Genomic DNA, 13,411 nt, shown 5'->3' on the forward strand with positions numbered 1-13,411 from the left:
ATGTCACCATTCCTGGGACATCACACCTGGCCAGAGAGTGCAAGTTTATTTTTTTAATTATTAAATAATTTATTTGTTTGTCTGTATAGGTGTTTTGTCTGCATGTACATCTGTGCACCGCGCACATACAGGGTCACAGAGGACAGAAGAGAACATGAAATCCCTTGTAGCTGGAGTTACATAAAGTTATTAGTAGCCATGTAGGTGCTAAGGAGCCAGTGCTCTTAACCACTGAACCATCTCTCCACCCTTAGAGTTCAGCTTTTGAGGACTGGGTTCCCACTCTGGGGACCTGGGGGGAAGTAAAAATGCGGGGCATCCAGTTACGTTTAGACTTCAAGATCATCAGAAGTCTCTTCTGGCCTCTGTGACCTCTGTGTGCACATGGTGAACAGATGTACGGGCAGACATACATCCTGAGTATTGCATGAAGCATATATTCAAAAATACTCATTTGTTGGGCTGGTGAGATGACTAAGCCTGGTGACCTGAGTTCAGTTCCTGGGTAGGAGAGAACTGACTCTTGACAACTGTCTCTGTCTTTCTCAGGGATGTTCTGTGAACTTACATAAGCAGAAGGACGTTTTTAGGGGCTGGAGAGATAGCTGCTCCTCCAGGATGGTGGTTCACAACTGTTTCTGACTCCATGCCCTTTTTTGGCCTGCACGGGCACTGCAAACATGTGGTGTATACACACACACACACACACACACACACACACACACACTCAGAACATGGGAACATAAAATGAAAATAAATAAATCTTTTAAAAATACAAGAAAAATCTAAAATTGTCTATCTTAATTTCCAGTTTAGCTCACATTTTCTGTTTGTATGTGCCTAACCATGCCTGAAACATTTGGGGAATGGTGGGGGTGAACAGGGTGCTGTGTTACAGGAAACACTCAGAGAAAGGGGGGTCTCAAGGTGCTTGGGTCAGGATCGGTGGAGTGGAGAGGAGAGAATGGGGACACCGGGGTATCCTACGGAAGAGGAGACTTTGGCAACCCACCAACCAGTGTCCCACATTGCCTTGGATTTGACATGGAAAACTCCATGTCTCAGAAACCCCTCCGCCCTAGGAAATTGGCCTGATTGCATACACAGCAGGGAGGATTCTAGATGGGACAGGGAAAAGCCTAGAGCTGTGAGGGTGTCTGTGAGCAGGTGGGGTCCCTGAGGAGGAGTGCGTGCATGAACATGGGGGCTGCTTCACTGTACCTGGTAGGGCTTCTTAGCCCAGTCACACAGATCCACAGTGGCTCCTGTGACTCTAGTGGAAATGTCTGCTCACGAAGCCCAGCTGGGAGGACACTGGTCAATGGCGTCCCTGTGGGAAGCTGTGGCTCAGCCCTTGAGGTTCTGAACATGCAGGGACATGAAGATGCAAACCCAAGAAGCCATCAGAAGAAAGTGAAGTAGGTGTCAAGAAGAAAAGCAGCCCCTGGGAAGGCTCAGAAGCAGCCCTTGAAGTCCGACAGCTGGTCCATCTGAGGGACAGTGGCAGAAGGGACATTGGTACTTAAGGAAATGGATGTCACTTTGAATGAGGGCTGGTGACACAGAGGTAAAGTTCCCTGAAGTGTGCTGGGTCCCTTAGAAGGAGACAGAGACAAGGCTGTGGATGACTGCTGCACAGCTCAGGCAGAGGTGGCCTGTCCTCCTCAGAGACTTTACATCCCGAAAGCCAGATGGGCCCCGTCTGCCCCAGACAATGCTACGGGTTTGTCTGACTCAGGGCCAGGAAGCAGGTGCAGCTGGCCAGGGCTGGGCTGAGTCACCAGCTGCCTCAGTCCCCACTGTGGGCACTGGTCTGCTCATCAGCAGTTCTCTCAGGCTGAGCTGGGTGAGTCACCCCAGGATGCAGGTGGAATCCCAGACTACCAGGAGGGGGCGTGTACCTCATCATCTCTAGAGTTCCCAGGAAAGGCTCAGCCCTCAAAGCTCCTTCCTGATGGGAAGGCCTGTGGGCAGAGTTGCTGTGGGCAAGTTGCAGGGAGGGGGTTCACAGAAAGGAGTGCTGCCCTGGCCCAGGAAACACTTAAAGCTCCACCCGAAGCAGGTCACAGGTCCTCCCATGTCCCCTGTCTCTCTTCTTCCAGCCTCAGAGCCATGGTGCCTATCCAAGGCCACACGAAGGACCTCACCACAAAGCCCTGCCATGGCTGGGTGCCCCTAGGCCTTTAACATTGGGTATGAGTGGGGAACCATCTTTGAAAGCTTCCTAAGGACAGAATTCTCTAATGGGAGGCAGATATAACCAAAATACATTATACCCATGTACAGACATGTCATAATGAAGCCCATTATTATGCATAATTAATGTATGCTAATAGGGGCTAGAAGCGGTCTATAAATTGGTTGCCGCGTGATCAAGGGATTGTATTCTATCCCCAACAGATATATAAAAACCCTGGGCATAAATGGTGCACACTTGTAATCCCACTGCTGGGAGAGAGACAGGCAGAGCCTCAGGGCCCAGGGTCTAGTCAGCAGAGCCTAATTTGCAAGCTCCAGATCCCACTAAGAGACCAAGTCTCAAGACAAAAACAAAGCAGGGCTGGAGAGACGGCTCAGTAGTTAAGAGCACTGACTGCTCTTCCAGATGTCCTGAGTTCAAATCCCAGCTACCATCTGTAATGAGATCTGTTGCCCTTATCTGGTATGTCTGAAGACAGCAACAGTGTACTCATATACACAAATTAAGGAAAAAGCAAGGGGGCAGGTCCTGGGGGAACCACAGGCGTCCACATGCATTCTTACTTGGACATGCCTATACACATAAGCAAACACACACACACACCACGAACAATAAATTAAATTAAACAGACACTACCGGATTAACATAGAAAAACAGCATGGGGCTGGAGAGACACTCAGCAGCTAAGAGAAGTAGCTGTTCTTCCAGAGGACCCAGGTTTGATTCCCAGCATCCCCATGTCTACTCACAATCCCTTGTAACCCCCATTCCAGGGGATCTGACTCCACTATCTCATCACTGTAGGTACTGCACGCACTTGGCACACATACAAACCCCTAGGCACATAAAAATATAAATACAAGTGTAAAACTTTTTTTTTTTAAAATAAAAAACCTCAGGTTTTCCTCCTCAGCCTATACATCATCCCTCAAGGCCTGCCACCACAGCCCCGTGGGAAACCCCTGCTATATATATGAAGGAAGGTGGGCCAGCTTTTTGTGTGTTTTGAAGCTATGAAATGGAGTTACGCTGGACAACTGAATACAGGTACTCAAACACACACAGGATGGCTCAGTTCTATCTGCTGACAGTTGCTTTAGCTAACATTTTTCCAAGGTGATATTTTGTTTCATTGTAATGTTTTGTTTATAAGGCTTGTGAGTGCCTGACAGCATTGTACAACTGAGCCACACTCTCAGCCCCTGGGTGGGACATTCTAAAGTGGTCTACTTCTGTATCACAAACCCTAGCCCCAGCTACTGTTTTCTCCAGAGAGAATTAAGCCTGGATTCTTTTTTTCCAATGGCCTCCGTGTTACTAGGGTCAGATGGAAGGAACCAGCTAGAAACGGAGGGAAGAGGGGATCAAGTGCACAGGCATCTCCAGAGTGAAGGTTAGCCAGTTTTATATCGCCTGACCACTTCCTTGGTTGCTTTTCCAGTCATAATGAGGTCACAGTGAGGTGCAGGGGCGCTTATCTCTCTGATGCTCTCCCCAACCACTCCTTTCATGAGTCCATCTTCCCAGCATCAGCACCACTGACAATGGATGACATGTTCTTCCATTTGCTTGTATGTGCTCATTTCTCCATCAGACATCGGCTGAGTGTTTCCTGGGAGGTGTTCATCATAGTAGCTCCAATTGCATCCACTGTTACTCCAAAGTAACAAGGCCTTGAACAAAAAGGAGACTTTCCCTCTGTTCTGAAACAAGCTTAGCAGCTGGCAGCGCAGGTACCCACAAGCACAGCTCCATTAGCCTGGCTGTCATCCACTGCCGTCACCTTGGGCTCCAAGATGGTTGCTCCCCTCCAGCTCCCACCTTCAAATTCCAGGCAGAAGGAAGAAGGAAAACTGAGAAGAGGCATAGTTGCATATCCATGAGCTGTCTTCCCCAGTGCAGAGCCCTGGATCACCCAGACAGATGCACCTGCCTGTTAGGTCTGGCTCCCCGAATCCACAGCCCTTCCCATGATAACTGAATAGTTAATTGGGGAATTGGTGTATATTTCGGTCTGCACCAGAATGGAATCCCTGTGGGGGCAGGCCCCTCTGATGATGATCTCAGCACTGCTGAGACACACTCCAGCTGTCCTCCAGACTCCAGCTCTCTTTGGTATTCAGATTTGGGTGTTTTTCCTTGGTGACTGGCAGCAGCAAGCAGGGCTTCTGAGGAAGTCTGGACTTACAGGTAGGAAATGACAGCTTTGTGTGCTGTGTCCATTACTCTAATGGTGACCCATTTTGCTAGCTCCACGCTGGGCTGCCTTGAAGATGACAAGTTGACGGTGACTCCATTGGGTCATTGCTGAGTGTGGAGTCCATTAGAATCAGGCTGTGGGTTCCAGCACAGAGTGTACCAGGAAGCAGAGATCTGCGATCCTGAACCCTGTCCTCATTTGTAGGAGTGAATCTGTCAGTGATATGGGGAGCCACAGCCCCTCCTGGTCCTGCCTGCCCTCCTGCCAGTGTTTCCCGGGAGGATCCAGCCACACTCTAAGAACTAGAGAGAAATCCCCTCACCCAAGCAAAGTGGGAGCATGACATCAGTGGCCACCGCACATGGTGGAAATACCCCGAAGAGAGTGGCACTGAAGTGTGGGCTTTGAGTCTGGCCTGAGTCCCCATCCCCTCTAACAGAGTCTCATCTATTCCAAGCTGGCCTGGCGCTACGTAGCCAAGAGTGAACTTGCAGCTCCTGCTGCTCTGCCTGCTGGGTGCTGAGGTTACAGTGCAGACCACTACACCCAGCTTGCTGTTCTCTTTGAATGAATTCATAACACGTAGTACATGCTTACAGACGTGTCTGATTTCCCTGTGAGGCAGGTAAGAGTGGTGGTCAGCCTTGGTCTGGCTCCCCCCAGCCCCCCGACTTTTTTTTTAATTCTATTTTATTTATTTTGAGATGGTGATATGGCGTCTGGTCACATTGCCCAGGCTGGCCTTGAAGTCCTAGGCTCAACACCATCTTGCCTTAGCTGGGGCAGCTGAGCTGCAGGCCCTTGCTGCTGTGTCTGGCTTCCAGTCTTTCAAGACGTTCTTATTGGCTATGGGCAGACTTGCTTGTTCTGTTTGGGCCCCCTACCCTTCTGAGCAGGGGGCTACTCTGGGGCTCTGTCTTCTGGTCAGCTGGCAGAGGTCTCAGCCAGTGGCTAAGGTAAGAGGCATGGTCCTCTCCACCGAGACCCCAACAGGGCTTGAGACCCTAGCCTGCCTGAGGTTGGGTTTCCCTGGAGACATTGGAAGACGTGGGCAGTGGGGTGTTCTCCACCTATTGGTTTTGAACATTTGCAAGAAAAGGGGTGACTCAGACGCAAAGTATCATTTTGTTAAAAGGAGGGCCAGCAAGATGGCTTAGTGGGTAAAGACACTCAGTAGAAGTCTAGAGACCCAAGTTCAAATCCCCAGATCCATATAAACATGAAAGGAGAGAACTAACTTTACAAAGTTATCTCTTGACTTCGACATGTGAGCCGTGGCACACACAGGCATGATAACCCAGAGTCTTCCAGCATTTTGTGGCCTTCCTGTCCCTATGGGTCAGCCGATCCCTCCAGGAGTGGCCTGAGTCTGCACAGCCTCCTAAGTCTAGTGTGGGGACACTTGGAATGTGACATTAACATTTACCATTTGCCTTGTATTCTGCTCACCTCGGGTCCCAAACGGGTCTTAGGGGAAGAGGGGACACCTCAGCACAGGGTCAGGTCAGTGTTCATCAAGACACTGAGGTTAGTCCAAGTGACATGTCTCATGTGATGGCGAGACTGCTTGGTCCAGCAAAGGAGTCATGTTAAGCCAAGAGCAGAAACTCTCTTCTCATTCGTGTACAAGCTTCTTAGGACCTGGCTGACAATGCTAGTGAGGTCCACTTCTGAGCCAGGTGACAGAGCGCTTCTATGAGCCTCGAAGGCTGAGGCATTCATCAGAGAGCTGTACCTGGTTGAAATATCTCACACATTGGGAGTATGGAGTTGCTACCCGTGTATCTGTCCTGAGGTATGATTTCAGGGTGTGTGTATGCCTGTGTGCTGTCCTTGACAGGTGGCTAAACTCCCAGGGTGTAGACAGCTCTGCCCCTTGGCAAGAATCTGGTCTGGATCTCTGCAGGACTCAACCACAGCTATGACAGAGTCCACTGAGGAGAGGGAGCTCCAAGGGAAAACGGACCAGCCACCCTCCATCCTGCCCTCAGCCCTGAATAGCTGAAACACCCCCCTCCCGCCCCCTTTTCCCTAGCAAAACAGGAGTGGAGGACCCTGGTAGGGAAGCTGCAGTCACATCCAGGTGCAAAGCAGGACCTGGGAGTTTGATTTCTGAGAAGGTGTCTGTGACTGGCCTTGCTTGGGCTCTGGGGTGGTCCATTCCAGCCCAGCCCTGGGAAGGAGAGCAAGACCTCTTACAGGTCTCAGGACCGGAGGTGTAGGGACTCACTCTTGTGTGAGTACCGGGCGGAGCAGCGGTGAGTGACTCTGTAATGCAGGGTTGGCTGGGTCTGGGACTGTGGGTGGTCCTCTCCTGAGCCTCGGGAGCGAGAGCGGTTCCGGTCACAGCGGCCCTTGGGACTCGCAGGAGGCGGCGCTGAGCGGGTGACGCGGCAGCTCCCACCGGGCATAAATAGCGGCGGCAGCAGCGCGGCTCCTGCCACGGACACGTCGAGGGATCCTCTTGCGCTTCTCCACTCGGCTGAGCTGCGCCATACAGTAAGCTACCATCCAGCCCGCCACTCTTCACCACGCCCCGGACCCGGACTGAGAGAGCCTTGATCCTGCACTGACCAACCACGCCCGATTCTCACCGCTGCTCAAGGTACCTGCGTCTCACCAAGACTTGTCAGGCTCTAGTCTTCCTGCGGTTACCTCCCCATCGTTGCCCCTGCACCCCTCACAGCTCTGTCCCCTTCACCCTTCCTCCCACTCCCACACCGATACCATCGCAGTCTGCAGGCCAAGTGCCCCCAGACATGTGCGTGTGCAGGGCTGCTGAGGTGGTGTCAACTCATCCACTTGTTTCCTTCCAGATGGCCAGAGGCAGCGTTATCCTGCTAGGCTGGCTCCTGTTGGTTGTGACCCTGTCAGCCACTCTGGGACTTGGGATGCCTGTAAGTACTGGGGACAGTCGACAGGTAAAGAAGACTAAGGGTGTCAGACCTGAGGATCTGCCTGAAACAAAGGATGGTTCATTGTCCCCGCGGCAGGAGTGCAAGGAGGGGGGGCATGTCCCTGAAGCTGCTGAAGGTAGGGAGGGTTCCAGGAGAAGGGCTGAGGACCATCTGGACACAGGTTCAAAATGGTTCCATTCATGGCCAGGAGTAGGGGGCCCAGGTTTGTAATCCCAGCACTCAGGAGGGAGGTGGAGGCAGGAGGACCAAAAATTTAAGGCCAACCTCCCCTACATATAGAATTTTAGGCCAGCGTGGGCTATATAAAGTGCTATCTCAACAGAACAGCAAGGAAAGGCCTCCCATTTGTTGACCAATGCCTGTGATAGACAAACCTCCCCTGAAGCCTGGGAGGGCTGAAGGCTCAACCCTCAGCCCTGGGGTTGCTCAGAGGTAAGCCTGACACTTGGCTCTGAAGACAACACTGGGGGTTATCAGCTGCTGAGCCCTGGTCTGACTTGAGCATTAGTGGACCCAGTAGTGTGTTCAGGTCAAATGCAGCCAGCCACTCCAGGCAGCCTAGATGCCCGGGTTTCTGCTGTGTTGTGTTGGGGAGTTAAGCACAGGCTATTCTGTTCCTCAGCCCCGGGTCCTCCTAGGCTGTCTAACCCTGTGTAATCCTGTTTTAGGCAAAGGAGAAGAGAGGCTGGACCCTGAATAGCGCTGGCTACCTTCTGGGCCCACGTGAGTGATGCAGGGCTGGATGCTGAGGCTGGATGGTGTCCTGATGTGACTATGGGAGCCAGGCACTGTTCTCAAAGCCCATTTACTCTCAGATGCAAAGAAGCAGGGGAAATTCCTACGTGGCTTTGGAGACTGTGGGTTTCCATTAGCCTAACCTGCTGCATTGTGGGTGGTGGTGGGGGGGTGCTTTCTCGCTCCCGAAAGGCCTCCACTCTTCTTATTCATAGCCAATGAGCCCATCCTGGGCTCTCCTGCCATCACCCACAATAGCCTCCTGGAACCCCAGCACCCATCCTCCTGCTGTCTAGGCAGAGCCTGAACTTCTTTTCCTTCCCACTTTTGAAACCTGCCCTGACTCTCAGCATCCCACATCCCCAGTACTCACCAGGGACTTCCCATCACTGCTCTGCACCTTTAACCTTACCACCTGCTCCTTCTAGACGTTTCTTTTACTGATTTCCTGACCTCACACCACCATTCACATTTTTTAGAGGAGTCTTTTAGGCCTCCTTGGAGTTCTGCTTAGACTCTCTGAGTCCCCAGGTCTCCCTAAAAACCCTCTCACACTTCATGGTATCCTGGAGCAGTCCTCTGAGCTCTGGTAGGGAACTCTGACAAACTGAAGGTAGCCAGACACCCTACCTTGAGACCCACTTGAGCTGGTTACTTTCTTGCTCAAACCTGCTCCCCAGTCTCAGCCCTGCTGTCACCTCAGCGCCTTACACTAACACTAGTCTTGTCCTGTGGCACAGGTCCTGCTCTCACCTATGTTGTTTGTTCTTTCTCTGCATTCAGAGCTGGGGAGGGTTAGAATCTGAGGACTTTGCCAGCTCCTGGCCACTCATGGACTAGGGTGGAGCAGAGCACCCACTGTGTCCCCATGGCCTCACCTTCTGCATCCCAACGCTATGCTACCACACTGTGGGAAATGGAAACTGATGACTGCCTTTTGAGTTTGATGTTGTTTCTGTGTAGTGTGAATGCTTTCTCACATGTGACCACTAGAGATGGAGATTTTGTTTGGGGCTGTGGAATCACGGGGGTGGGGTGAGGCAGGGTACAGCTCTGCAGCGAGAGGGGAAAGGCCATGCTCGAAGACCACCACCACCACCATCACCACCATCACCACCATCACCACTACCACTACCACCACCACCACCACCACCACCACCACCACCACCACCACCACCACATCATCACCACCACATATGCTCCCTGCCTGCCCTGCCCCCTAGTGAGTGTCCTGGATGTTTGTGACTTGCATTAATACCTTCAGATGTGAACTATCCCAAAGGAGGTGACTGGGCAGGAACATAGTGGCTCCCTTCTGAGAGCAGCCTAGTTAGTCTCTTTTAAATTTATATGCACAGCTGGATCTGAGATCTGAGATGCCTGTCTGCCTTAAGTACTCACTCATGGTCCCCAGACACATCCATCCAGCTCCTGTCCCCAGTCCACCAGCACGGAGGGGACCATGGAGAGGGGCTTCCCAGCCCCAGAGTCTGCATGAAGCCATGTGTTCATGCTGCAGATGTGTGTGGTCATCCTTTGAGAAACAAAACCTGCCTAGCGCCCTGTGCAGAGCCCCTGGAGATACTACTATCCTCTGCTGGGGCTTCCACACTTTTGGCTTTATGCTAGTGGCCCAGCTGTGTGGGGTCTTCCCCTGGGGTTGGAGATGGGATGCACAACAGTGACAGATGGCTTCCTCTCTGGTCTGCAAACAGATGCCATTGACAACCACAGATCATTTAGCGACAAGCATGGCCTCACAGGCAAGAGGGAGTTACAACTGGAGGTGGAGGAAAGGAGACCAGGTAAGGCCTGAGTTCCAAATGTAAATGCCATCATTCCTGGGACTCCCAGGTGCATGTGGCCATATGGTGTGACACCCACCACCCTTCTGCTTCAGTCATAGCCTAAGGCTGCCCTAACCACACCTCTCAACTGCCAGGACTGGGGAGCAAAGTTTTGGGGCATGCAGCTACAACAAGGGGCCTGGCCACAGAGGCCCCTGGGAGAGCTGGCCCAGGACCCCCAACACCCTCACTTCTCTAGAAAGGCCCTGGATGGCTTAGGATGTCCCCAGGCCTTTGGGCAGCCTCCCTGGCCTTTGAGGAGGGTGGTGAGGAAGTAGGCTGTGAACACTGTTCTTTTCCATTGTCTAGGAAGTGTTGATGTGGCCCTGCCTGAGAGCAACATTGTCCGCACTATAATGGAGTTTCTCAGTTTCTTGCACCTTAAAGGTATGTGAATGATTTCCATCTAAAATGGTGTCTTGGGCTGCAGCTCTCCCTAGTACTGGCAGGAAAAAAGTGAAGGGGAACCATCCATTACCCTTTGCACTATGTTAGGACTGAGGCTAGTCACACTCCAACATCCTGTGCTGGGCTGAGTGTCACCAGGCTGATGTGGGAAGATAGTGAAGCTTTGGACACGTCACTCTCCTGCCTCCTATTTTTGGCATAGTCTTTTTTAGGGTATAGTATGCCTCAAGCCAGGTTCTGTGGGGTCATGAGAAGCCATATTGTGTTAGCACAATGCCTGGCAGGTCAACTCTGGAAGGATGCTGTTTCTGCCTCGCTCAGTTTCTGCCCTTTCAAGAGGAGCTGAGGAGCAGGAGATTAAAACCTGGTGTGTGTGTGTGTGTGTGTGTGTTTGCAGGGTGGAGGGACGGCCCAGTACTTGAGAACATTTGCTGCTCTTCCAAAGGACCCGGGTTTAGTTCCCAGCATCTATGTCAGGTGGCTCACAACCTCCTGTAACTTCAGCTTCAGAAGATCTGGTACCCCCCTTCCTGCTTTGAGGACACACACAACATATAAATGAAATGAAATCTTTATAAAAGTGAAACCATCCATCAGGGCAGGGAGATGGTGTTAGAGTCTTCATCCCCCAGTTAGTCCCCAGGCCTCTAAAAAGCCTCTAGGGCTTTCCAGAAACCTCTGCATGGCTGTTCTTGCAGAGGGCACCACAGCACTGCTGGGGGTTCTGAGCGTCCATTTAGTTTTGATCTCATGAGAAAGTGTTCTTGGATACCAGCTTCACACTTCCAATGGCCTGCCTTCTTTGAAGAGTGGACAGTCCTTCAGATGCTGTCCCCAAATCAGGGTCCCCACAGTGAGAACTCACCCCTCTCCATAGGTATTCCAATTCCATTCTCTCACACTAACTACCTGACTGCTATTCTTTAGAGGCCGGGGCCGTCGACAGCCTGCCTGGCATTCCCTTGGCCATCTCCTCAGAAGACCTAGAGAAGTCCTGAGACCATGCCCACTGTGCACGTGTGTCCTGTGCTGTAATTTAAAGTCATTCTAGGCTAATAAGAATCTTCTGCCAACTCCTCAAGCCAATCCTCTGTTCTCTGCTTTGAAGCTGTGTTATAATTAAGATGTTTTGATTGGAGTAATTATATTGTGTGACATAATAAAAACTAGCAAGTATCTGGGACTGTTTGGTTCTTCTATGCTGCAGTGTATCGCTTTCACCTCCAGTGTGGTTGTTTATTGTATTTTGTATATGAGTGTGCACATGTGCGAATGCACCTTGTGTACTGAACTCAGATCCACAGGAGCGGCAGTAGGTGCTTTTACCTGCGGAGCCATCTCTCTGACTCCCCATAGTATGTTTTAAAAGGTCATAGTAGTCATCCACCCATGCATTAGGTAAGGTTTAAACCGGAATTCCACAAGAACTGCAGGGTACCTGTCAGCTCTTGCTGTGCCCAGGAACAGTTGTCTGCTGCTCAGCTCAGTCTGATGCAGCTGTCTAGTGTGCTGCTGAGGTGAACAAAGGCATGAATGGGTACAAGCCCACCTGCAGCAGTGGCTATGGAGACAGGATGAACTGGCGTTGAGCAGAAAGCAGATAATACCTGATCAGAGAAGAAACCAGGTGACAGGAGAGCCAGGTACCCATGTGCTAGATGGAGCTGAGCCTTACCTCCTATGTCTCCCTGGCTGGAGGGACAGGCTGACAGCTCTGGCCTCACCTGGCTGCCTATATGAGTCCCTCTGCAGAACAGGGGAGACTAAAGGAGTCCGTAGAGGCTCCACACCAATGATGAATCCAACCTCATAGTGAATGCAACCCTACTTCCCTGTCCCTTCAAGAGACACTAGCTGATGCCAGCACGGTGTCCTCAGGCTCATTCCCTCCCTCTCATATACTCCTGTGATTCAGATCCAGTTCCTACCCCCAGGCCAGGTGCTACATGCATGAAGGCTGTCTGCCTGGACTGAACCACCTGGTCCCCTTCCTACTCTCTTTACTCTTCTTTTTAAAAAAAACTCTGAAGGCGGGAGCCACATGCTTATGTGTGCAGCTTCAGGAGCCCCTGAGCTGGATCTACAGGTGGTCGGGAGTCACCCCACATGGGTGATAGGAAACAACCTCGTGTCCTCTGGAAGAGAAGCAAGAGTTCTTACGCAGTCATTTCTCCAGTCCCCCTCACTCTTCCTCCCATACTTAACTCTGACTTGAGCACTTAACTTTGACTCTGGACCCCAAGGCTTACAGAGAACAGAATACTGGACCCTGCTGAGTGTCAAGGTGGGTCTGGAGGCCATATTGTGCTTCAAAAAGACTCCCCAGAAGGATGACCCTGGGCTGTTAGAGTCAGCCCCCCAGCCTGAAGCCTACTCTATACGGCATCCTTCTAGCCTTGCTTCTTCTGTCCCCATCCCCAATTCTCCAAGCTAGCAACTAGGCCAGCCTTGTCTCACCTCAGCCCTCCCACCTGTCCCTCCCAATGTCTGGCACACTGTCCAGGGATCTGTCAGGACCACCTTGTTAAGTGGCAGCCTTCCTTTTCCCTGGCTTCAGTGGTGGAGAACCCTAATAGAAAGCTGTCACTTTAATTCTGGGGAGCTAACCATCTCATCAGAGTCTCCTGAGTTCTAGGCTCCTGCAAGGCTGTTGGTATCAGGGCTCTATGAGTTCCTGAAGACATTGCCATGGCAACCCAGCCTCTGGGTCAGCAGTGCACAGCTGTCCAGTCACCCCTTACCATCTTCCAACTTCTCTGAATCTGTGCTTCATGCTGTGTTTGTGCACGCGTGTCAGTGCAAAGGCATGTGTGTACAGGAGGCGTGTGTGTACAGGAGCTGCCCACCTTGTCTTAGGAGCCAGGCTCTCTTCCACCTGTGATTTGCCAATGAGGCTGTGCAGTGAGTCCCAGGAGCCTCCTGCCTCTGCTTCCCCGGTACTGGGCTACAAGTCAGTGTCTGTTCCTTTTGCTTTTGTGTTTGTGGCTGGGGTGGGGGTAGGGTGTTCATCTTTAACACAGATTCTGGCTAACACTCTGATCCTCAGGCTTGCTCTGCAAGCACTTTACTGCAGCGCCATCTCCAGTCCTTTCCTTCTTGTCAG

General features: G+C 51.7%; 1 protein-coding gene across 1 annotated transcript; it reads left to right on the forward strand.

Moving 5' to 3' along the window:
- The first annotated feature begins 6,830 nt into the window (after positions 1 to 6,830).
- Gal (galanin and GMAP prepropeptide) lies at positions 6,831 to 11,465 on the forward strand. Its single transcript, XM_021152524.2, has 6 exons — positions 6,831 to 7,005; positions 7,217 to 7,297; positions 7,987 to 8,041; positions 9,769 to 9,858; positions 10,210 to 10,287; positions 11,236 to 11,465. The coding sequence occupies exons 2-6, from the start codon at positions 7,217 to 7,219 to the stop codon at positions 11,304 to 11,306; spliced, it is 375 nt and encodes a 124-aa protein (XP_021008183.1). The 5' UTR covers positions 6,831 to 7,005; the 3' UTR covers positions 11,307 to 11,465.
- The last annotated feature ends 1,946 nt before the right edge of the window (positions 11,466 to 13,411 follow it).

The sequence above is a fragment of the Mus caroli genome, unplaced genomic scaffold (genome assembly GCF_978045245.1).
Source record: "Mus caroli unplaced genomic scaffold, Mus_caroli_1 scaffold_20, whole genome shotgun sequence".
NCBI lineage: Eukaryota > Metazoa > Chordata > Mammalia > Rodentia > Muridae > Mus > Mus caroli.

What these genes read in the sequence shown, in the direction of transcription:
- Gal (XM_021152524.2), top strand. Translation starts at nt 7,217, where the DNA reads ATGGCCAGAGGCAGCGTTATCCTGCTAGGCTGGCTCCTGTTGGTTGTG. An exon ending in TGGCTACCTTCTGGGCCCAC is followed by an intron (nt 8,042 to 9,768) that starts GTGAGTGATGCA and finishes GTCTGCAAACAG; the next exon opens with ATGCCATTGACAACCACAGA. An exon ending in GGTGGAGGAAAGGAGACCAG is followed by an intron (nt 9,859 to 10,209) that starts GTAAGGCCTGAG and finishes TCCATTGTCTAG; the next exon opens with GAAGTGTTGATGTGGCCCTG.